This window comes from Dendrobates tinctorius, unplaced genomic scaffold (assembly GCF_039654945.1).
Source record: "Dendrobates tinctorius isolate UK_male_01 unplaced genomic scaffold, ASM3965494v1 ptg000177l, whole genome shotgun sequence".
NCBI lineage: Eukaryota > Metazoa > Chordata > Amphibia > Anura > Dendrobatidae > Dendrobates > Dendrobates tinctorius.
Window position 1 is genome coordinate 8942183 of NW_027361844.1, and position 25774 is coordinate 8967956.

At 43.2% G+C, this 25774-nt stretch overlaps 1 protein-coding gene across 1 annotated transcript in view; it reads left to right on the plus strand.

Annotated features, from left to right (window-relative positions):
* MPP4 (MAGUK p55 scaffold protein 4) overlaps nt 1-24238 on the plus strand; it is a 196475-nt gene extending 172237 nt beyond the window's left edge. Inside the window, exons 16-21 of the mRNA XM_073551429.1 lie at nt 9796-9966; nt 15349-15429; nt 16625-16718; nt 17914-18022; nt 20264-20398; nt 24053-24238. Of these exons, the coding sequence (XP_073407530.1) occupies nt 9796-9966; nt 15349-15429; nt 16625-16718; nt 17914-18022; nt 20264-20398; nt 24053-24238 (776 nt within the window). The remainder of the gene's footprint in view (nt 1-9795; nt 9967-15348; nt 15430-16624; nt 16719-17913; nt 18023-20263; nt 20399-24052) is intronic.
* The last annotated feature ends 1536 nt before the right edge of the window (nt 24239-25774 follow it).

Below are 25774 nucleotides of genomic sequence, written 5' to 3' on the forward strand. Positions count from 1 at the left end.
ACAGCGGGATTTCCGGTGGAGAAATTGCCGAACCCCATCCGGGTGGTTACCATCAATGCTTCCCCGTTGTCTCAAGGGGAGATCACAGAGTGTGTGTTGGATATACAACTCCACATTGGAGTATTACACTCAGAGCGGGTAACTTATAAGGTGCTTAGTAACTTACCGGCTCAGATGGTTCTGGGCTTTCCATGGTTGTCAATGCATAATCCTGTTATTGATTGGAAGACCCAGGACATAATTCAGTGGAGCAGGGAGTGTCAGGAGAGGTGCCTGGCTACATGTATTTCCACTTTGACTCCCAGTATCCCGGAGCCGTTGCTGGACTATGCGGATGTATTTTCTGAGAAAGGTTGTTCAGAACTACCACCGCATCGCCCCTATGACTGTGCTATTAGGTTGAAACCAGGGGCCAAGTTACCTAAAGCTAGAATGTTTAATATCTCAGGTCCCGAGAGGCTAGCTCTCAAGGAGTACATTGCGTATATTCTGAGCAAGGGTCATATTAGACCTTCCTCTTCTCCTCTGGCTGCTGGCTTCTTCTTTGTTAAAAAGAAGGATGGCGGTTTACGCCCGTGTCTGGATTTGAGAGAACTCAACCAGATTACGGTTCGTGATCCTTACCCTATGCCACTTATACCCGATTTGTTCAACCAAGTGGTTGGTGCCAAGTCGTTCTCCAAACTGGACCTCAGGGGGGCGTACAATCTTATAAGAGTCCGTCAGGGGGATGAGTGGAAGACGGCATTCAATACCCCTGAGGGTCACTTTGAGAGTTTGGTAATGCCGTTTGGGTTGACTATGGCACCGGCGGTCTTTCAACATTTCATAAATGATGTCTTCTCTCATTTGTTGGGGAGATTTGTTATAATTTATCTAGACGACATCCTCATTTTCTCTCGCGACCATGATACACATATAGAGCATGTTAGACAGGTCCTGCAGTTGCTCAGAGAGAACAGGCTCTATGTCAAGCTTGAAAAATGTGTGTTTGTAGTACAGGAGCTACCGTTCTTGGGTTATATAATCTCCGCCTCAGGGTTTAAGATGGACACCGCAAAGGTGCAGGCGGTACTACATTGGGATCGGCCTGATAATCTTAAGGCGCTTCAGCGATTTCTTGGCTTCTCCAATTACTATAGGAAATTTATTAAGAATTTCTCTATGATTGCCAAACCACTTACTGACATGACTAAGAAGGGTACCGACTTTTCTGACTGGTCTGAGCCTGCGGTACAGGCGTTTGAATTCCTCAAGAATAGTTTTGCCTCAGCGCCCATTCTGGTGCAGCCCGATGTCTCCTTACCGTTTGTCGTGGAGGTGGATGCGTCGGAGGTTGGAGTGGGGGCTGTACTGTCTCAGGGCCCATCTTGGGCCAAGTTGCATCCGTGTGCCTACTTCTCCAAGAAGCTGTCGCCTGCGGAGCGTAATTATGATATTGGCAACAGGGAATTGTTGGCCATCAAATTGGCATTTGAGGAGTGGCGACACTTCTTGGAGGGGGCTGTTCATCAGATTACTGTGATAACCGACCATAAGAATTTGCTTTATTTAGAATCTGCTAAGCGCCTGTCCTCCAGACAGGCTCACTGGGCATTATTCTTCACCCGGTTCAACTTCATTGTTACCTATCGACCTGGTTCGAAGAATATTAAGGCAGACGCTTTATCCAGGTGTTTTCCTGGTGGAGAGTTATGTGAAGAGCCGGTGCCTATTCTCCAAAAGCGTGTGGTGGTATCTGCCATCACGACAGAAATTGAGGCAGAGATTGCGGAGGCTCAGAAGGAGGTACCGCCGGGGTTGCCTGCTAATAAATCTTTTGTGCCACTACATCTACGCTCTAGAGTGTTAGGCGAACATCACGACACGGTACTGGCAGGTCATCCAGGGGTTAAGAGCACTCTGGAACTGGTATCGCGTCGTTTTTGGTGGCCTAAAATTCGGCAGGATGTGGCCTCATATGTGTCTGCCTGTACCACGTGCGCACGGGCCAAGACTCCTCGTTCCCGTCCCGCTGGTAGGTTGCAGCCTCTCGGGGTGCCCAGTAAGCCATGGACTGAGATTTCCATGGATTTTATTACAGACTTGCCCGCCTCGGCGGGGAACTCGGTCATTTTGGTAATTGTTGATAGGTTCTCCAAAATATCACATTTCGTTGCTTTACCATCTTTGCCCAATGCTAAGACTCTTGCTCAGATATTTATTCGCGAGGTGGTCAGACTTCATGGTGTCCCGTCTGACATTGTGTCTGATCGAGGTACGCAGTTTGTGGCAAAGTTTTGGAGAGCTTTTTGTTCTCGCCTTGGGATCAAATTATCTCATTCATCGGCTTTCCACCCTCAGTCGAATGGGCAGACTGAGCGGATGAACCAAAACCTGGAGCAATACTTGCGCTGCTTTGTTTCCGACAATCAGGAAGAGTGGTCAGCGTTTCTTCCTCTGGCAGAATTCGCAATAAACAACCATTGCCAGGACTCGTCTGGGGAATCTCCTTTTTTTTGTGTGTATGGTCAACATCCTCAATTTTGTACCTTGCGTCAGGGGTGCTCGGTTGGCGTCCCTGAGGAGGACCAGTTGGGAGCTCAATTGTCATCTGTTTGGAGGAGAGTCAAGCAGCGCTTGTTGAAGTTGGGTTCCAGGTACAAACGGGTGGCTGACTGCAGACGTGTGCCAGGTCCGGACCTGTGTGTGGGTGATTGGGTGTGGTTATCTACAAGGAACATCAAGCTCAAGATACCGTCACTTAAGTTGGGTCCCAGGTTCATTGGCCCATTTAGGATCTCCGCAGTGATCAACCCCGTGGCATTTCGTTTGGAGTTGCCAGCTGTGTATAAGATTCATAATGTGTTTCACAAAGCATTGCTAAAAAAGGTCGTGGGTTTGGTGGATGGTTCTCCCGGGCCACCACCTCCCATCTTGATGGATGGCGCGTTGGAATTTGAGGTGTCCAAAGTGGTGGACTCTAGGGTTGTGCATCACACTCTACAGTACCTGGTCCACTGGCGTGGCTATGGTCCTGAGGAGAGGACATGGGTGCCGGCCTCGGACATTCATGCTGATCGACTGGTTACTATGTTCCATCGTCGCCATCCGGACAAGCCAGGTCCTCGACATGGTGAGGTTCCGGAGGTCCCTCGTAGAAGGCGGGGTACAATTAAACATAAAAAACTTAATTCAAACAATAGGTGATTGTCTGATGACACATTCCTTTATTTGAAAAGTGTGAGTCACCTATCCTCTAATTTCCCAGCATTTTAATGATACAGGAGATTAGGTCTGTACTCTTACATCTCACACATAGAGAAACCTAAGCTATTGTGGGGGCGTGTTCTAATTTATCCAGTGTGTTTCTCCTTGCCCATGATTGGCCAACTCTTCCAGTGAGGCATACACGTCCACAGTGAACACTATCTGATAACACCCATTTGAATGTGACAAAAGATAAATCATTAGATGCCACATACTTTCACAATATCAATGCAACAGAAAGGCCAAAAAAATAATAATAAAAAAAGTTTTATTCCACTCTGAAAACACTTATATCATGTGTCCAGACCAGTTCAACATAAAAAAATGGTGAAATGTGCTCTTTATCCCCTTACTACTATGGCTAATTCTGAGTTATAGAGCACAATGATTTTATATTATGCTCTTTCCTCAACGTCTCCTGAGACCAATACAATTTTTTTATTTTTACATTTTATGGCGTTTACTATGAAATATAAATGATATGTTAAGATTATTTTGTGAGTCAGCAGGTTTACAGCAATACCAAATATATATTTATTTTTACTCATTTATTTATAATTTATCTGTGCTTTAGAACTTTTGCACAAAACAACACTAGCTTTTATATTAATGGCAACACCTGATTTCTGAAGAGGAAGACCGCCTGTATGACTTTTAAATAAAAAAAAATAGGAGTAACCAGCTCACCACAGTAGTCCTTAATTCTCCAGATGTCGGATCGACACCACTGCTCAGACAGGAAGACAAGTAAATGAAGTAGAGAGAAATTCAGCTGCATGGATAGAAATTCCTGAAATTTTATTCGTTCACATTAAAAATCCCTCAAAACATCCATAATAGTCCAAAAGTGAAACACCACCATTGCGTTCCTGGTGCATGCAGCGCCCTTACACCATGACTAAGGGTGTGTGCACATGCTGCGGATTCTGCTGCGGATCCGCAGCGGATTTGGTCCTGCGGATCCGCAGCAGTACAGTACCATTATAATCAATGTAAAACGGAATCCGCAGACTGTTATGGATGTTTTGTGGAATTTTTAATATGAATGAATAACTTCAGGAACTCAGGAAACTCCAGGAATTTTTATCAGTGTAGCTGGATCCATCTCTGTTTCATTTATGACTTTTATATGTCCCAATAGGACATGCACACAGAAAAGCCGAATTACTTACCGGTAATGCTCTTTTAATGAGTCCACGACAGCACCCACTTGGAGAGAGGGATCCGCCTATAGGAACAGGAAACCTACAGAGATAAGAGGGCGGTCCGCCTCTCCTCCTCAGTTGTATTTCAGAGTACCCGGAGGACCGCCAATTATTAGGCCATTATATTAATCAATATTTAAAATTTATCAATTTTACATCTAAGAAGGTGTATATACATTGTTAACTTCTAGGGAGGGTTAGTGAACGGGTGCTGTCGTGGACTCATTAAAAGAGCATTACCGGTAAGTAATCCGGCTTTTTACTCTTCGCCACGACAGCACCCACTTGGAGAGACTTTCAGAGACCTTCACCTGGGAGGGACCACCGTGCTGAGGACCGCTCTACCAAAGGCTAGGTCAGATGAGCATGATAAGTCAAGCCTATAGTGGTTATAAAAAGTAGAAGGCGTCGACCAAGTTGCGGCCTTACATATAGACTCGATTGCGACGTCTCCCCTCTGCGCCCACGAGGGTGCCATAGCTCTGGCGGAATGTGCCCTGATACCCTCCGGAGGATCTTTATTTCTCGCGGAGTTTGCCAGACAGGTCGCGTCCCTAATCCACAGAGACAGAGTACCCCTTGTGACTTCATATCCCTTCTTTGGCTCTGGAAAGAAATAAACAGAGCCCTACTCTTCCTCCAGCTGTTAGACTTCTCGATGTATTGTAACACTGCTCTTCTAACGTCTAGTGTATGGAATTTTTCTTCTGGAGTAGAATGGTTACTGTAAAATGAAGGGAGGTGGATCTCTTGCGACCTATAAAATTTCCCCGCTACTTTTGGCAGAAACGAGGGGTCTGGTTTTAATATCAACTGATCCTGGAATGTTTAACAGGAACGGAGGTTCTATTGAAAGTGTCTGTATGTCGATGACCCTTCCGGCTGAAGTTAGTGCCACTAGCAGTACCGTCTTAAGAGATAAGTGTTTAAGGGATATTGAGTCTAATGGATCAAAGGGGGAGCGCGTTAGGGCATCTAGTACCAGATTCAAGTCCCAGGGAGGCACTCTGGGTATGTGTACTGGTTCGCTCTGTTCACAGCCAGAGATGAGTCTGGCTATCCATCTATTGCCTGCCATGCTATAATTAGAGGGCCCCTAGAGCAGACACTTGAACTTTTAGTGTGTTGACGGATAGCCCTAGATCTTTCCCCTTTTTGTAGAAATTCTAGAATGGGTGTTATCGGGATTTCTCTAGAGTCGGAAGCTGTGTGGAACTCTAGGAACTTCCTCCATACCCTGTTATAACTCTTTGTAGTAGCCAATTTTCGACTCTGTAGGAGGGTATTGACTAGTCCCCCGTGAACACTCTTGCTCTCAACATCTCCCTTCCAAGTTCCAGCCGTCAAGCGGAGATTGTCCACTTGAGGATGGAAGAATGGCCCCTGAGAGAGGAGCTTGTGGGCTGAGGGAGCACCCAAGGGTTTGTCACTGACATTGCTTGTAGGCACAAAAACCCCTGGCCTCCTGGGCCAAAATGGCGCTATTAAGATTATTCTCGCCTTTTCTGCCTTGATCTTCCTGATAACCTGCGGCAGTAGTATGATTGGGTGAAAGGCATATGCCAATCTGAACTGCCACGGGGCTTGGAGGGCATCCAGAATTTCCAGTCTGCCACGTTCAGGGAGGCGAACCTTCGCCCGTCTGTTTTGTTTGGTGGCAAAGAGATCTATCTGGGAAAGACCCCACAGTGACACGACGTGTTTGAATATTTGCCGGCTCAGGCACCATTCTCCTTGCCATAACGTGTGGCGACTTAGGAAGTCTGCTTCTGAATTGTCTCTTCCTCTTATGTGGACAGCCGAGAGAGACAAAAATTGTTTTTCGGCTAAGAATAAAAATTTTCTTGCGGAAGACATTAAGCTGTTCGATCGAGTTCCGCCTTGCCTGTTCAGATATGCTACCACTGTGGTGTTGTCTGAAAGGATTCTCCTGTGTTCTCCTTGTAGCTGTGGAAAGAAGTGATATAACGCATGACTAACCGCATTCAGATCTTTTAAGTTTGAGGAATCTTGTCTCTCGCTTATATCCCATTGGCCTTGGGAGAAGATCCCCCCCATATGAGCCCCCCTCCTGTAGGGCTGGCATCAGTAGTAACTATACCGGAAGGTGTTATCACCCATGACACTCCTCTCGATAGATTGTCATCTAACCACCATACTAGGGAAGTTAGGACTGTTTGGGATAAGGTGATTTCCTTTGCCAAATTCCCTCAGACACAAGCCTCCTCTAGGAGAATCTGTTGTTGCAGTTCCCTGGTGTGGAACTGGGCCCACTGAACCGCTGGGATGCAGGAGGTAAGAGACCCCAAGAGAGACATTGCTTCCCTCAAGGACAGGCCTGGTTTGTCCATTGCTAATGTGATCTTTGTTTTGATCATTGCAATCTTTACCTGTGGTAGCAGACATTTTTGTAACGCATGACCTCGGACCTGTGAGCGCGGGTGGTCTCCCATTCGGGCCCAGTCCGCTTAGCGGCCGCCACCCGACGAACGCAATCACGCTCGGTCTAGAATGGCCGGCGGCCTAGTTGGAGACCTAGGAAGGACTGGACGGATTGTGGCTCGACTCTGGACTTCTTGAAGTTTATTATCCAACCTAGAGCCTGTAGGGATTAAGATTGCGTCAGCAACTCGTCTATTATATTGTTGAGTTGAGTTCCCTATTATTAAGAAGTCGTCCAGATAGGATATTATCAAGCTGTGTTTCTGGCATAGGAAGGCCTTTACAAAGGTTGATGCTGGAAGTAAAGACCCGTGGTGCAATGGAGAGGCCGAATGGCATGGCTGTGAACTGGAGATGGTGTATAGTGCCATCGAGGGACACCGCCACTCAGGTATTTCTGATACCTGTAGTGGATGGGAAGAGTATTATAAGCATCCTTTAGGTCTAGGTCCGCCATCATACAATTGGGGAAGAGAAGTTTAATTGTAGACTTAATATACTCCATCTTAAATCGTTGATTTTTGACAAATGTATTTAGCTTTTTCAGGTTGATGATTGTCCTGAAAGAGCCATCTGGCTTAGGTACCAGAAAAAGAGGGGAGTAAAATCCTCTCTCTTCCTGCCCTTTGGGCACATGGTCCAATACTTCTTTGTCCAACAAGCTTAGAATCTCAACTTCCAGGGCCTGCAGTTGGATTGGTGAGTTGAGAGATGCTATAATAACCGAGTTATGTGGGGTATGATGGAACTCTATCTTTAGCCCATTTCTAACAATGTCCAGGACCCAAGAACTGGCTGTGATTTTTCCCCAGTCTCAGAGGAAAAATATTTTAGTCTTCCTCCTACTGTAGGGACTAGCCCTTTAGTTTCTGTCTCTACGGGAGGATCTTGTCCTCCTTTATGGCCCAACGATTCTGGTTTTCCGTTGGCCTTCCTCTGCCAAATGGCCATCTCCTAAACGCCCTCCCTCACAAGGAATGGCACAGAGCTTTGCCTTGGATTGGGTATCGCCTCTCCGGCTTTTAAGCCATAGACTATGCCTGGCGTTATTAAGTAAGCCTGCTGTCCTGGATGCCAAACGTAATGAGTCAGCAGAAGCGTCCGCTATAAATGCAGCCGCGCCACGGATCATGGGAACAGCGGCTCGTAATCTGTTCCTTTTTGGTCTATTTGCTGGTCTAGTTGATCAATCCAGATCAGCATAGAATGGCCCATGCAAGTGCTGGCTATTGACGGCTTAAACGTGCCGGTAGCTGCCTCCCATGCCCTTTTCAGTGCGGCATTGGCCTTACGGTCGAGTCGATCTTTTAGCACGCCCTGATTGTTTTGAGGTAGAGGCGACAACAGCGTCCACTTTCGGGACCTTAGACCCCGTTACCAACTCCTTGTCACTGAAGGGGTACCTTCTCCTTGAAGCCGAGGGGAGGTAACCTCTCCTGGTCCTGTTTCTCCCATTCTTTCTTAACCAGGCTTTTATGACTTGTATAACAGGGAAGGCTCTCCTCTTCCTATCAGTTAGTCCTGCAAACATTATTTGTTTGCAGCTCACTTGTGTCTGTGCATCCCATGGTGTTTCTCACGGACTTAACTAAGTTGTCCATGTTCTCTAAGGGGAAACGCAAACACCCCTCCATACCTGAGGAGGATGACGATGTGGATATGTTAGAGCTATCAGAGATCACAGCCTCATCAGAGTCTGAGCTGGCCAGTCGGTTTCTTAGTCTTAGTATGTGTAGGTGTACTACTAGACTGGGTTAAGGCCCGTAACTTCTGTGGCTGACGCTGAAGCCCGTTTCGCAGTCTCATTAATGCATTTTTTACATAGCCTTTTTTTTTTTTTTTTTTTTTTTCCTGAGGGAGGAGATGTAGCTAAGAGGAGAAGAGGGAGAGAGGAAGGGAGAGGTATTTGTCAGCTTGATAGGCAGAGAGTCGTCCACTCACCCAGAGAAGCTGTAGGTACCGACTCAGGAGGCTGAGATGGGGGCTTGTTGGCGTGGCTTCTGTCTGAGGAACCTCTGCCAGAGTGGTCCTTGGATGCCACCGTGTCACCTGCAAAACATGCTTGCCTGCTAAACCCTTCGCAGCAGGGTTTTTTTTTTTTTTTTTGCTCCACCATTATTTTGCTGGTACTCCCTCCCCCCCGGGAGCACCTCCTCAGGGTAGGCGCAGCTAATTTGCGCATGCTCGGCCTGGTATACAGCCGCCGAGCCGCGCCGCTGAATATTGTCCCTCTTTTTTTTTTTTTTTTTCCTTTTCTCCTTTTGCAGCTTCTGCGGGGAGGGGGCGGGGAGCGCTTCGCATGCTTATGCGTGGTCTCGCGATGCTCCTGAGACCGCGCATGAACCTTGCCGCTGGGGATTCTCCGGTGACCCGGAAGTTCCCCCTTACCACTTCCGGTATCGGCGCTGCATGTGCGTCCTCCCTCTGGGGACTGAAGCCATGGGAAAACGGAGGCTGCATCTGTTCCCTCCGGTTCCGCGCTCCCACACGGACCGGGACGGCCATCTCCGGACCCCGGTGGCGTGTATATGCAGGAGAACCCCGGGCAGCCTCACCCGGACCCGTTGTTTCTGCCATCGCTGCTGCGGCTGTTCAGTCGAAGAGGGAGCCGGATTACAGCACTCCCCCGTCGCTGCTTCTGGACCGGAACCCCTGCCGTTCCCACAGAGACTGCACAGGCGGTTCCTTGGCCCAAGTATGTCTGTAGAGGAATCCTGCTGTCTTCCACCGGAACAGGAAACCAACTGAGGAGGAGAGGCGGACCGCCCTCTTTTATCTCTGTAGGTTTCCTGTTCCTATGGGCGGATCCCTCTCTCCAAGTGGGTGCTGTCGTGGCGAAGAGTAAAATATCTAATATTTTATCATTATTAATTGTGGCAATATTTTCTGTCTTCCACAGCTGGATTTCGGAGAAGCATGCGCCTTTGCCGAAGAAAGTCCCACAACATCCAATTTTCCTGTTATTCTAGATGTCCAAGTAGCTGTTACCACACTTTAGCTGCCCCTTATGAAGAGGTTGTAAGATATCAGAGAAGACCCTGTGACCGTCATAGACTTATTGTCCTAATGGGTTAGTTCTAGTTCAGAGACTACAGAACTGAATGTGTATATGTGTGAGCATGTGCAGTGCATGTACTGTAAAAATGTGTGTGTGTGTGTGTGTGTGTGTGTGTGTGTATATACACTGTGTTCCAAATTATTATGCAAATGATATTTTTCTCTGATTTTCCTAAATAGTCGGTAGAAATGACAGTCAGCCTAATAAAAGTCATCACCGGTTAGAGTATACATCAATTTTTATTGAAGAAACCTCCCAATAATAACAGTATAGTCTCCAAAATGAATAAATACTCAAATTGCACTGTTCCAAATTATTAGGCACATTAGAATTTCTAAACATTTGATATGTTTTAAAGAACTGAAAATGCTCATTTGTGGAATTTGCAGCATTAGGAGGTCACATTCACTGAACAAAAAGGATATTTTGGAGTTAAATAGCTTAATAGGCCAAGTTACATGTTAACATAGGAACCCTTCTTTGATATCACCTTCACAATTCTTGCATCCATTGAAATTGTGAGTTTTTGGAGAGTTTCTGCTTGTATTTCTTTGCATGAAGTCAGAATAGCCCCCCAGAGCTGATGTCTTGATGTGAACTGCCTCCCACCCTCATAGATCTTTTGCTTGATGATACTCCAAAGCTTCTCTATAGGGTTGAGGTCAGGGGAAGATGGTGGCCACACCATGAGTTTATCTCCTTTTATGCCCATAGCAGCCAATGACTCAGAGGTATTCTTTGCAGCATGAGATGGTGCATTGTCATGCATGAAGATGATTATGTTCCTGAAGGCACGTTTCTGCTTTTTATACCATGGAAGACAGCTGTCAGTCAGAAACTCTATATACTTTGCAGAGGTCATTTTCACACCTTCAGGAACCTTAAAGGGCCCTACCAGCTGTTTCCCCATGATTCCGGCCCAAAACATGACTCCTCCACCTCCTTTCTGACGTCGCAGCCTTGTTGGGACAAAGTGGCCATCCACCAACCATCCACTACTTCATCCATTTGGACCATCCAGGGTTGCTCGACACACATCAGTAAACAAGACTGTTTGAAAATTAGTCTTCATGTATGTCTGGGGCCACTGCAACCATTTCTGCTTGTGAACACTGTTTAGGGGTGGCCGAATAGTAGGTTTATGCACCACAGCAAGCCTTTGAAGGATCCTACACCTTGAGGTTCGAGGGACTCCAGAGGCACTAGCAGCTTTAAATATGTTTGCTGGTTTGTAATGGCTTTTTAGCAGCCACTCTCTTAATCCGATGAACTTGCCTGGCAGAAACCTTCTTCATTCTGCCTTTATCAGCACAAACATGTCTGTGCTCAGAATCAACCACAAATCTCTTAACAGTACAATGATCACGTTTAAGTTTTTGGGAAATATCTAATATTTTCATCTCTTGACCAAGGCATTGCACTATTTGATGCTTTTCAGCAGCAGAGAGATCCTTTTTATTTCCTAAATTGTTTGAAACCTGTGCCCTGCTTAATAATGTGGAATATCATTCTTAAGTAGCTTTCCTTTAATTGAGCTCACCTGGTAAACTAATTATTACAGGCATTTGAGATTGATTTCAGTGATCCAAAGAGCCTTGATGCACAATACCATCTACGAGTTTATTTGATAAACAAAAAATTACATCTTTATGACACTTAAATCCAATTTGCATAATAATTTGGAACACAGTATATATATATATATATATATATATATATATATATATATATATATATATATATATATATATATATATACACAGCTCTGGCAAAAACCAGACCACCGCATCAAATCCCTTTCATGGCCAGCCCCCATTCTACAGACCTGAACCCCATTGAAAACCTCTGGAATGTAATCAAGTGGATGATGGATAGTCACAAGCCATCAAACAAGGAAGGACTGCTTAAATTTTTGTGCCAGAAGCAGTGTGAAAGACTGGCGGAAAGCATGCCAAGACGCATAAAAGCTGTTTTTAAAAGTCATGGTTATTCCACAAAATATTGATTTCTGATCTCTTCCTGACTTAAAACATTAGTATTGTTGTTTCTAAATGATTATGAACTTGTTTTCTTTGCATTATTTGAGGTCTGCAAGCATTGGGGATTTTTTTAAATTTTGACCATTTCTCCTTTTCAGAAAAAAAAAACAAAATTTAGTGCTTGGAAATTCAGTGACCTGTTGTCAGAAGTTTGTAGACTAAAAGAACAATTTACATTTTACTCAAAATATACCTATAAAGAGAAAAATCAGACAAACTGAACATTTGAAAGTGGTCTCTTAATTTTTGCCAGAGCTGTATACAGAGCCTTGTGAAAGTATTCGGCTCCCTGGAACTTTTCAACCTTTTCCCACATATCCTGCTTCAAACATAAAGATACCAAATGTAAATTTTTGGTGAAGAATCAACAACAAGTGAAACACAAGTGTGAAGTTGAACGAAATGTATTTGTTATTTTAAATTTTTGTGGAAATTCAAAAACTGAAAAGTGGGGCGTGCAATATTATTCGGCCCCTTTACTTTCAGTGCAGCAAACTCACTCCAGAAGTTCATTGTGGATCTCTGAATGATCCAATGTTGTCCTAAATTAGTAATGATGATAAATATAATCCACATGTGTGTAATAAAGTCTCCGTATAAATGCACCTGCTCTGTGATAGTCTCAGGGGTCTGTTTGAAGCACAGAGAGCATCATGAAGACCAAGGAACACAACAGGCAGGTTGGTGATACTGTTGTGGAGAAATTTAAAGCCGGATTTGGATACAAAATGATTTCCAAAACGTTAAACATCCCAAGAAGCACTGTGCAAGTGATCATATTCAAATGGAAGGAGTATCATACCACTGCAAATCTACAAAGACCCAGCTGTCCCTCTAAACTTTTATCTCAAACAAGGAAAAGACTGATCAGAGATGCAGCCAAGAGGCTCATGATCACTCTGGATGAACTGCAGAGATCTACAGCTGAGGTGGGACAGTTTGTCCATAGGACAATAATCAGTCGTACACTGCACAAATCTGGCCTTTATGGAAGTGTGGTAAGAAGAAAGCCATTTCTCAAAGATATCCATAAAAAGTGTTGTTTAAAATATGCAACAAGCCACCTGGGAGACACACCAAAGGGGGAAGAAGGTGCTCTGGTCAGATGAAAGCAAAATCGAACTTTTTGGCAACAATGCCAAACGATATGGCGTAAAGGCAACACAGCTCATCACCCTGAACACACCATCCCCACTGTCAAACATGGTGGTGGCAGCATCATGGTTTGGGCCTGCTTTTCTTCAGCAGGGACAGGGAAGATGGTTAAAATTGATGGGAAGATGGATGTGCCAAATACAGGACCATTCTTGAAGAAAATCTGTTGGAGTCTGCAAAAGACCAGAGACTGGGACGGAGATTTGTCTTCCAACAAGACAATGACAAAGACAAAGACCATTTGGTATCTTTATGTTTGAAGCATGATATGTTGGAGAAGGTTGAAAAGTTCCAGGGGGCCGGATACTTTCACAAGGCACTGTATGTGTGTGTGTGTATATATACACATACATGCACAGTGTCGGACTGGGGTGCCAAGGGCCCACCAGTAACACTGACTTTGGGGGGCCCACTTTTCATCTGCATGCAAATATCACACTACCCTTGTTCACAGATGTGCCTATATTTCTCTATAACAATAAACTAGATAGCTTGGTTACTGAATGGAGATGCTGCTTTTTTTCTGTACAGAGTGAATCAAGTGAATTATGCCAAGTACTGCCAATACAGTGGGGTTGGGGGCTCAGATCTTCACAGGGGCCCACCAGGGGATTCCCCTGTTACCCTGTGGGCCAGTCCGAGCCTGCCTATATATATTATATATATATATATATATATACCTATACATATAATAGTAAAATGCACATGTTTATGTAGTGTGCAAATATGTGTGTGTATATATATATATATATATATATATATACACACACTCACTGGCCACTTTATTAGGTACACCATGCTAGTAACGGGTTGGACCCCCTTTTGCCTTCAGAACTGCCTCAATTCTTCGTGGCAGAGATTCAACAAGGTGCTGGAAGCATTCCTCAGAGATTTTGGACCATATTGACATGATGGCATCACACAGTTGGCGCAGATTTGTCGGCTGCACATCCCTGATGCGAATCTCCCGTTCCACCACATCCCAAAGATGCTCTATTGGATTGAGATCTGGTGACTGAGGAGGCCATTTGAGTACAGTGAACTCATTGTCATGTTCAAGAAACCAATCAGATGATTCGAGCTTTATGACATGGCGCATTATCCTGCTGAAAGTAGCCATCAGATGTTGGGTACATTGTGGTCATAAAGGGATGGACATGGTCAGCAACAATACTCAGGTAGGCTGTGGCGTTGCAACGATGCTCAATTGGTACCAAGGGGCCCAAAGAGTGGCAAGAAAAAATTCCCCACACCATGACACCACCACCACCAGCCTGAACCGTTGATACAAGGCAGGATGGATCCATGCTTTCATGTTGTTTACTCCAAATTCTGACCCTACCATCCGAATGTCGCAGCAGAAATCGAGACTCATCAGACCAGGCAACGTTTTTCCAATCTTCTACTGTCCAATTTCGATGAGCTTGTGCAAATTGTAGCCTCAGTTTCCTGTTCTTAGCTGAGAGGAGTGGTACCCAGTGTGGTCTTCTGCTGCTGTAGCCCATCTGCCTCAAAGTTCGACGCACTGTGCGTTCAGAGATGCTCTTCTGCCTACCTTGGTTGTAACGGGTGGCAATTTGAGTCACTGTTGCCTTTCTATCAGCTCGAACCAGTCTGCCCATTCTCCTCTGACCTCTGGCATCAACAAGGCATTTCCGGCCACAGAACTGCCGCTCACTGGATTTTTTTTCTTTTTCGGACCATTCTCTGTAAACCCTAGAGATGGTTGTGCGTGAAAATCCCAGTAGATCAGCAGTTTCTGAAATACTCAGACCAGCCCTTCTGGCACCAACAATCATGCCACGTTCAAAGGCACTCAAATCACCTTTCTTCCCCATACTGATGCTCGGTTTGAACTGCAGGAGATTGTCTTGACCATGTCTACATGCCTAAATGCACTGAGTTGCCGCCATGTGATTGGCTGATTAGAAATTAAGTCTTAACACACAGTTGGACAGGTGTACCTAATAAAGTGGCCAGTGAGTGTATATATATTTATACTTCATACATATAATAAAATGCACTGATCTTTGTCACAGATATGATGTGTGTATATATGCACATATATATCATAAGTTTGATCAATTTTGTGCACTTTCCTATTTTTGTGGTTGCAGAGTAACATCCCAATAGATGTACATTAGTGGGATATTATTTTTTTCATTGTTTTACTGTTATAACAAGTTTGCATTTTTTACAGGACCATCCGGAGTTGGTGTTAATGAATTAAGAAAACAACTTATTAGGTTAAATCCCAACATCTCTTACAGCCCAGTGCCACGTAAGTGCTAATATTCTTAATCCAGTAAATAGATATATATGAGGACACTTAAAATATTAATGAACTGCTATACGAGGAAAAATTCACAAAAATATGTAAGTGTCCATTCTATAAATATCTGTGCAGTTTTATCAATGACACTGGTTCTCCCATAACATCATAACTTCAAAGAAGCACGGTTGCTGTATTGGGGTTGTATTTAATTCAGATCCTTCATTCATTCTCTATCCTATCACTTGCTCACTCATATTGCCTGCACTCGTATAACAGAATTTGACGATTCCTCACCTTTGACTCTGCAAAAACTCTTAATGTTGCTGATTCATTCCCGTCTGGGCTATTGCAACTCCCTGCTAATCGGTTTCCCTCTTGCTAAACTCTCCTATCCAATCCACCCTGAATGTAGCAGCCAGGGTCATGTTCTTAAGATTAACATTCTCAATAATGCGAACCTCCCAACTCCTATCTCCAGAACTTCTTGCGCGCTACACAAGGTTTCTGAAATGCAATTCCCAGTATCCACGGTTTCAAGTATACCCTAAAAACACATTTATCTAGACATGCCTGTCAACTCACCTCTCTAATCTAACCCCTGTTCTCCCTTCTATGTACTCAATAGCACTTTGCATCTGCACTTGTACAGCTACTGACTGATGACGGGTCTATGCAGTGTTATTTGCATGCCCCTATTTATTATATTGTTGGCTGGACCGTACATAGCAAGCACCTTATTTTTACCTTTCGTGCCTCCTCTCCTTGCTCGTATATTGTAAGCTTGCTATGTGTTGAATTATAAATAATAATAAAAATCTCTTTATTTATGTAGCACCAACATATTATGCAGCGCTTTACAGTTTGCACACATCATCATCGCTGTCCCTGATGGGGCTCACAAGATAAATTTCCTATAAATATGTCTTTGGAATGTGGGAGGAAACCGGAGTACCCGGATGAAACCCACGCAAACACGGGGAGAACATACAAACTCCTTCAGACGTTTTCCTTGGTGGGATTTGAACCCAGGACCCCAGCGCTGCAAGGCTGCAGTGATAACCACTGAGCCACCGTGCCGCCCTTACTGATATGTTACTCTGTAATGTCTTATCTTGTTTTGGACAAGTACCCTCTAAATTGTAAAGTGCTGCAGAATATGTTGATGCTATAGAAATAAAGAAATATTATTGTGTTCCAACAGACACCACTCGCCACAAAAAGAGTTATGAAGAGAATGGTCGAGAATATTTCTTTGTAACTAAAGAGACATTTGAAAGCATGATATACAGCCACAGGTATGTCGACTCCCGGTATGTAAAAGAAATAGATAAAAGGAGCCATATCCCCCGATACCTGGACACAGTACTAATGCACTGCAGGATGCAGCAAGCGCCATAATAAGAGGTGGAGGCTCCGCAGGTACAAAATACTGATGAACAACCATTCGCCCACCTACCACTCATGGTGGGCATGGGTGGGTTTGATGCACACAGACAGAGCTTGTATAGGGCACCAGTCACACCGATGCGTGTAGTTCACCACACTGGCTTGGTCCCGCCCATAGCATTATATCAGGCGGGCTCACCAGCGCTATATATGTGCCCCCCATGGGGACAGACACCAGCAATACCGCACATGTTTTCATCTGGAAAAGATGCACAGTATTATTGTTGTATGTTAGTTGATTTTTCAGAAAAAAGACATTCACAACCAGCATCATGGTTCTTCACTATCTTATGAGTCCCTAAAATTAAAAGCAGTTCACTAAAAAGAACATCAAATCTCCCAGCACACAGTAAAATTAAATTATTAAATTTAGACTCCCCCTGCCATGTTGATATATAATCGATTTTGAAAAATAATTTTATCTAAATATGAATTTAAGAAATCAGCTCATAATTAACAATAATGTCCAGTTCTGGGCACCATTTTATAGTTTACATACAGATGTAATATACTTAGTAGATTAGTAAAATCCATTGTATTATTCAGCTTCCACTGATCCCGAGATATAGCCCGTATAATCGTACTCCTGGTTGCTATTGGAAACAGACAACAAGCTTGTAGTCAGGCACATCCCCAACAGCTTTTTTTTGGGGAGCGGCTGACATTACAGAGTCTAGGTCTGGTGATGATGACACTTTCCAGTATATCACTGGAATCGGGGTCATTTCTCTACATCATGCTGCTCTCAGATGGGGTAGCAAAAACCTGGTGACAGATTCCCTGTAACAGGCCATCTGCAGGCAGCCTGACTTGAGCTAATGCCATCGTATATGCCTGTGCGGCTATTAGTCTGGGTCAGGACACCGGCGTCCGATACGGAAATCACGGTCAGTACACAGACTGTGAAAGGCACACGTGTGATGTCAGCCTAACTTGCCATTTATTACCATGCATTAACTGCAGCGTTATGTGCGCTCCATAGGTCAAACTGTACTGAATTGGTGTTTTGGTTAATTTATGTAGATTTCAATATTTTTTTACCAGTTTCCTGGAGTATGGAGAATACAAAGGACACATGTATGGTACCAGCGTGGACACCGTGAAAGATATACTGGATGCTGGAAAAATCTGCGTCATTGACTTGGAGCCACTGGTTAGATCACAATTATACATCTGTAATATTAATATATACTCACATTAAAAGCCAAGGGAGGACAAGCCAACAAGTAACTCGAGTCCAGGGTTTGGTTAAATACGTATACACATATAATTAAAAAAAAACGTAATCACAATAACAGAAAAAAAGGACGCAAGACCCCAGTGAAGACATATGAGTCTGTTGCATCAAAATAAATGTATAGTAAAACACATCATGGTAGTAAAGATAAGGATAATTTGATCTCAGGAGTGCCAATGCATCACATCAGCAGCTTAGAGCCAGTGCAGTCAAAACATTAAGCTGCCGCAGTGCATACAGTGAAAGGGATCTAGTACATTACAAGACTTATCATGGAACAATCCCTGAAGCTATCATAGCGATATTGCACACCAAAAATAGTACCATTGCTAGCATTAGTGCTTACCCATGCTGAGAATAAAATGAGGCCCCGGAGCCAGGCACACCCCTTTGACGCACGTTTTGTGTTTGCTTTGTCGAACAGGGAACAAATAAATATATAGCTCTTTGGATAGGGATTAAATGGGTTATGTTTTCTTTATTGTTTTTACTTGATTATTTATTCACTTTAGGGGACGTGGACCTGCGATCATTGGATCGCTCACATACTGTACTGTAGTATTGCATGATAATGTAACTGGTGTTCTCCCATGAAGTCCAACTGTGCTTCACAATAGCACTACAATGGCAGCTATGGATCTTTCAGCAGGCACCTAGTTGCTCTGGTAGCTCCTTGTCTCTCCATGATTGCGTCACGTGCAGGCCATTTAACGCTAACTCTTGTGCAGCTGTTAGCGGCAAATGCTGACTGTGAAAACGGCCAATGTCTGCCCGGTATATAGGCCACTTAGCTATTGTGCATGCTCCATACAACCTACCTGAAACATGTATAAAAAAAAATGTGCATCACAGATTGGAACCGGTCATGTAAAAATATACTACCAACCTGCACATATGGGGTTAATCTGCAGGTTAATAGCATTCTAAAGCTGTGTGGCCGCTGCACTGAGAACCAGGCTGCCGGGAGGAAATGATCCCAGCAGTTTCTGGCTTTCAGTCATAGAGGTCACTGACAGCCGGCTCTAATAATAATAATAATAATAATAATAATAAATTTTATTTTTATAGCGCCGACATATTCCGCAGCACTTTACATTTCAATGCTCTACAATGCAACAGTCTAGAGATGGCTGTCAGTCAGAGCCATAGCTTGGCTACAGAGGCCGCTCCCCTATGACTGAAAGCCCAAGACTGCAGGGAGGAATAAAGGTCATTTCCTCCTGCAGTCGGGTTTTCAGTGCGGCAGCCTCACGGGTTTACAATGCTATTAACCCAATATCTGCAGGTTAATAGTGTTTTTTGATATGACAGGTTCCATTTAAAGGATTAAACGGTTCTGAGAAAAATCACAGCACAAGTGAGAATAGGCCATACCCCAAATAATATTGGACAGCTGTACAGATCATACATCATTATACCAATAGTCGAGGTTGAAAGTAAACAGAATTTTGTCATTTCACTCAAAGACTGCACAAAGATGGCAGCGCATTTCACATAAGCATTGCGCACCCTCTTTCTATTGTAGGTCCCAATAATACACATTATTATAAGGCTTCTTAATATGTCAAGGGAAACTGTTGTGGTTGTCAAGGGAATCAATCAGATCAAGCCCCCCAAACCACATATACAAGAAAGTAGATCTTAGAAGACATAAAAGCGTCCATGGATTTAAATTTCAATTTTTTGCTACATTCCAGAGATTTTTACATTTTAATTCATATGTGCAGTTAAGTACTCTGGGCGTGGACAGAGCAGTAAAGAAGTCTCAGCCCCCTGAGCTTGTTTTCCCACCCAGCAAGGCCTCTTTAAGTTGCTCAATAGCTGTCTGTCTGATCTTAGGTACCAAGCAAGGAAGTCAGACAGCGAGTTATCAATCAGCTAAAGAGTGCTGGGCGGCGAAACAAGCTCAGGGGCAGAGTCACTAAAAGTGCTCTGCCGCGCCTTAAGCACTTAATGTCTCATCTGTATAAGAATGAGAAAGCCAATTACTCTGGAACGCAGTCATAGGTAGAAGATATGAATGTGTTGATGGATTTACACTTCGGAGACTTACATGCCCATCTGTGTGACTTGGGGGGCGAGGTTGATCTTACTGCCAGGTTCCTATTAAAAAAAAAGCTTCGGAACATATGCCAATTTTATTCTGTCTTGTTGCAGGGTATTACAGGGACTAGAACGCATGAACTTAAACCTTATGTAATATTTATAAAGCCAGCAAGCCGAAACTGTATGAGGCAGACAAGAAGAACCGCCAGCATCCTCACCGATTACTACGTGAACCTGAAGTATAAGGTACTGTTTATTCTGTTGTATATGTTATTGTCATTAATAGTAAAGGTCTTGTATGTCCTAACACATAGGGCTACATACAGTATCTATCATCAGGACTCAGCGACGTTATCCACAGTTTTACAGAACTGTAGAACACTTACTCATGTGGGTATTATAATAATCTAAATGGCAAAGTGAGGAAAGGCGTCGGCTCACCACTGCCAGGGGCACCTTGACAGAATGAATATCACCGCATGGAGCCGCTCCAGTCCAGGCCGAAGAAGCGATACAGGAAGGAAAGGTATTCTCCAGCGATGATCAAAGAGGTAGTTATAAAACTTCACATTTATATACAAATTTTTAAAATCCATATTTGGGAATCCACAGTAAATCCACAAGAAAACCAACGTGTTTTGGCTTTATTCAACCATGAAAGGCATATAGGCGAAACGCGTTAGTTTTCTTGTTGTGGATTTACTGTGGATTGCCAATTATATTATTAGTATGTAAATTCATTATTACGGATTTATTTTAAAAATGTGTAAATCAACGTGAAATGTTATACCTACCTGACTGATCATAGCTGGAGAATATCTTTCCTTCCTTTATTATAATAATTGGTATCTTACTTCTACTAATGGATGCAATTATACTCACTGGAGAGTCTGATACTTTAAAAGCCGGCATGAACCGAACCACGTTGGAGATTATTCAGACATGCAGATTCCCAGCGGCTTCTTCCGGTCTGCTGCCGGTGACTGACTGGTCTTTCCTTGCATGTTTCTATATGGAGATGCCAGTCAGTCATTGGCATCGGGCAGGAAGAAGCGGCAGCTTATAAAGTATGTGTTCCTCTGACATGCCACAGCATTTACTAGTCAAACGTATGACTATTATGCTACTTGCTGCCCCTGGGTCGGGTCTGGCTTCCTTTAATCTATTCCATTTTTGGGATAAAAATGTTGATGAATTTGCGGAGCCTCCTTGATTATGTCCCAAGTTACACTCAGCCCACTTTGTCAAAGTGGTGCTACAACGGGATGGAACTGGTGTAAAATCGGCATCAATCACAAAAAACGTCAATAATTGCATCATGTTTGTGTAACTACGGGTTGTGCAAAAATGTTACAATATTTCAAGAAAGTTTACGCTACAAAACTTCTTCTGGCTCCATGGGAGTGATTCAGTAATGTTTCAGGTACAGATTGCATTCAATATGGTCTTGCTTTTAATGCATTTAGGAGACCGTAATGGCTCAGCGAATATAAAAAACGTAGAGTAGGACTGCCCCATATGAGATTGCCTTGGCGAGGCGGGATTGCTCAAATGATTGATCAATTTTTTGCCAAATATCTCATTTTGAATCGTTAGAAAATAATACAGTCATATGTAAAAGTTTGGGCACCCCTATTAATGTTAACCATTTTTCTTAATAGCAATTTTGGTTTTTGCAACAGGTATTTCAGTTTCATATATCTAATAACTGATGGACTCAGTTATATTTCTGGATTCAAATGAGGTTTATTGTACTAACAGAAAATGTGCAATCTGCATTTAAACAAAATTTGACCGGTGCAAAAGTATGGGCACCCTTATCATTTTCTTGATTTGAACACTCCTAACTACTTTTTACTGACTTCCTGAAGCACTAAATTGGTTTTGTATCCTCATTGAGCTTTGAACTTCATAGCCAGGTGTATCAAATCATGAGAAAAGGTATTTAAAGTGGCCACTTGCAAGTAGTTCTCCTATTTGATTCTCCTATGAAGAGTGGCATCATGGGCTCCTCAAAACAACTCTCAAATGATCTGAAAACAAAGATTATTCAACATAGCTTTTCAGGGGAAGGATACAAAAAGTTGTCTCAGAGATTTAACCTGTCAGTTTCCACTGTGAGGAACATAGTAAGGAAATGGAAGAACACAGGTACAGTTCTTGTTAAGCCCAGAAGTGGCAGGCCAAGAAAAATATCAGAAAGGCAGAGAAGAAGAATGGTGAGAACAGTCAAGGACAATCAACAGACCACCTCCAAAGACCGGCAGCATCATCTTGCTGCAGATGGTGTCACTGTGCATCGGTCAACAATACAGCGCACTTTGCACAAGGAGAAGCTGTATGGGAGAGTGATGCAAAAGAAGCCGTTTCTGCAAGCACGCCACAAACAGAGTCACCTGAGGTATGCAAAAGCACATTTGGACAAGCCAGTTACATTTTGGAAGAAGGTCCTGTGGACTGATGAAACAAAGATTGAGTTGTTTGGTCATACAAAAAGGCGTTATGCATGCGCTGTATTGTTGACCGATGCACAGTGACACCATCTGCAGCAAGATGATGCTGCAGGTCTTTGGAGGTGGTCTGTGGATTGTCCTTGACTGTTCTCACCATTCTTCTTCTCTGCCTTTCTGATATTTTTCTTGGCCTGCCACTTCTGGGCTTAACAAGAACTGTACCTGTGTTCTTCCATTTCCTTACTATGTTCCTCACAGTGGAAACTGACAGGTTAAATCTCTGAGACAACTTTTTGTATCCTTCCCCTGAAAAGCTATGTTGAATAATCTTTGTTTTCAGATCATTTGAGAGTTGTTTTGAGGAGCCCATGATGCCACTCTTCATAGGAGAATCAAATAGGAGAACTACTTGCAAGTGGCCACTTTAAATACCTTTTCTCATGATTTGATACACCTGGCTATGAAGTTCAAAGCTCAATGAGGTTACAAAACCAATTTAGTGCTTCAGGAAGTCAGTAAAAAGTAGTTAGGAGTGTTCAAATCAAGAAAATGATAAGGGTGCCCATACTTTTGCACCGGTCAAATTTTGTTTAAATGCAGATTGCACATTTTCTGTTAGTACAATAAACCTCATTTGAATCCAGAAATATGACTTAGTCCATCAGTTATTAGATATATGAAACTGAAATAGCTGTTGCAAAAACCAAAATTGTTATAAAGAAAAAAGGTTAACATTAATAGGGGTGCCCAAACTTTTACATATGACTGTATGTGCATATGCACTTTATGTATTGCGTTCTGACCATAAGCAGCGCTGGCTTCTCCCATTTTTTGCTACGAAACTACTACAATGTCTATAACTCTTAGTTTGGCTCTGTTACCTACACATTGCTGTGCTTGATTTGTACAGTCATTTTGTGCTGTGCTTTCAGCACACATTCACAGATGAGTTTATCACGATCCAAGCTCTGATGGCAATACTCGGCCAAACCACGGGACTCCTGCCATAAGCCAATGACTTGATATATGTCCGAGGCCGTTTGTCAGGAGACACATGGGCGAACCAGTTATTGCATTTGTGCCTTAGTTCTTTGTGTTTTTAATCCGTTTATGATTTATGTGAAATTCTTTTAATTTGTACCTTTCTTTTTAAACTGTGACATTTCAGCAGAGCGGTTTTTAGTTTTACACAAAATTCATGAACCACGTGAGCAATTTTGAAGAAGTTGGTGCAAAAAAACCCCCGCACAGAAAACAAGAAAGAAAAACGATTTAAAAAAAACCAAAACCTGTAAATCATGGCTCTACCCCTTTGTATGGGATGTGAACAACTGATGTGTGACTGCATTTTAAGGCAAAGAATCGTTAGAAGTTCTATAAATTATTATTTTTTTTTAAATTGTGCATTATATGATATGGACGTTTTCCTATTTTGTTAAATCTGCAGGAGGAAGACTTTCAGGAGATAGAAGAAACCGCAAAAAAGATGGAAGATCAGTTTAGCCAGTTTTTCGACCAAGTGTTGGTGAATGATGATCTTCAGTCGGCCAGTGTGCAGCTCCTGTCCATTGTCCGCCGTGCTCAAGATGAGCCACAATGGATCCCGGCGTCTTGGATCTGCTCGGATTCATAATTATTTGAAGGCTGATAAAATGATTAAGGACTAAAAAAAAAAAAAAAATCTAAAAATGATCCGCTGTTCAGAATGTTCTAGGACATAACGGGAGAGAGAAGTGATCCATTAGATAACAGTAAAGGGATATGTGCACAGGACTTATTTTCCAGGCAGATTTTGCCTGAAATAGTGTCTATAGTTACTTCTATTAATCGTTTCAGGGTTCGGAAATTCTGAAACTGTTAAAAAACGGCATGTTCATTCTTTGGAAATCCGCTCACTGTTAATAGTTTAAAACAGCAAAACCACCAGGGAAGCCGCTTGAGGAAAATCTCAACGTCTACAGACGCTGTATGCACATACCCCAAGTAACATCGTCCCATGTGTAATGTATGAATTGTGGTATCTAATCATCCTCTATGAAACATTGTAGATTTAGTAGATTAATTAAGGGAATTGTAGCTGATGTGCCACGCATCTCCTACATGCCAGACATCATCACATTACATTTAGCTAGTTTACCTTAGGTCTCATTCAGACGTCTGTTTTTGACTTGCGCGTTCTACCCATGTTTTTCATGGATAAGAACCCCGTTCACATTATAGCCTACATGACTGTTCACGTCTTTATTTGCAGACCATGTTTGCGAAAAAAAATTAATTATGGAGCCATGTCTGATTTTAATCCACGTAAGAAAAATGCTTAGCTACTTACCGGTAGCAGTGTTTTTCGGAGCCCATGACAGCACCACGAGAGAGGGGATCCGCCCTTCAGGGACAGGAAACCTACAGACATAAAAGGGAGATACCTCTCTCCCACATCAGTTAGATTACAGAGCATGAGAGGATTTCCCAGGTTAGTAGAAAAATATACATTTTAAACTAAATATAATTTCCACATGTGCTTAAGCTTAAAGCCCAGAAGAGTGCTCACCCACGTGTGAAAGGGAAGGAATATAAGGGTGCTGTCATGGGCTCCGAAAAGCACCGGTACCGTTAAGTAGCTAAACATTTATTCGGTCTCCCATGACAGCACCACGAGAGAATCACAGAGATGTAAAGAATCTAGGGAGGGACTATTGCCTCAAGCACCCTTCTCACAAAAGTGAGATCTGAGGAGCCACCCAAATCCAGTCTATAATGTTTGAAAAACGTGGATGGAGAAGACCAAGTAGCCGCCTTACATAAGTCCTCAATCGACACCTCCAACCTCTCCGCCTAGGATGTCGCCACGGCTCGGGTGGAGTGGGCCTTCAGGCCCTTCGGAACTGCAGTATCACTTGCTGTGTATGCCAAAGAAATTGCCTCCCTAATTCACCTGGCTAAGGTGCTTTTGGAGACTCTAAGCCTATTCCTAACTCCCAGAAAGGAGACAAAGAGTTTTCCTTCTTCCAATGGTCGGTTACTGAAATATAACTAAGATGACACCTTCTAACATCTAATGAATGGAGATTCCTTTTTTTTTTATCAGGCTTAGAGCAAAAGGAAGGAATGACCATTTCTTGCAGTCTGTGGAATTTGGAAGCCACTTTTGGCAGCTTGGGATTCAGCTTCA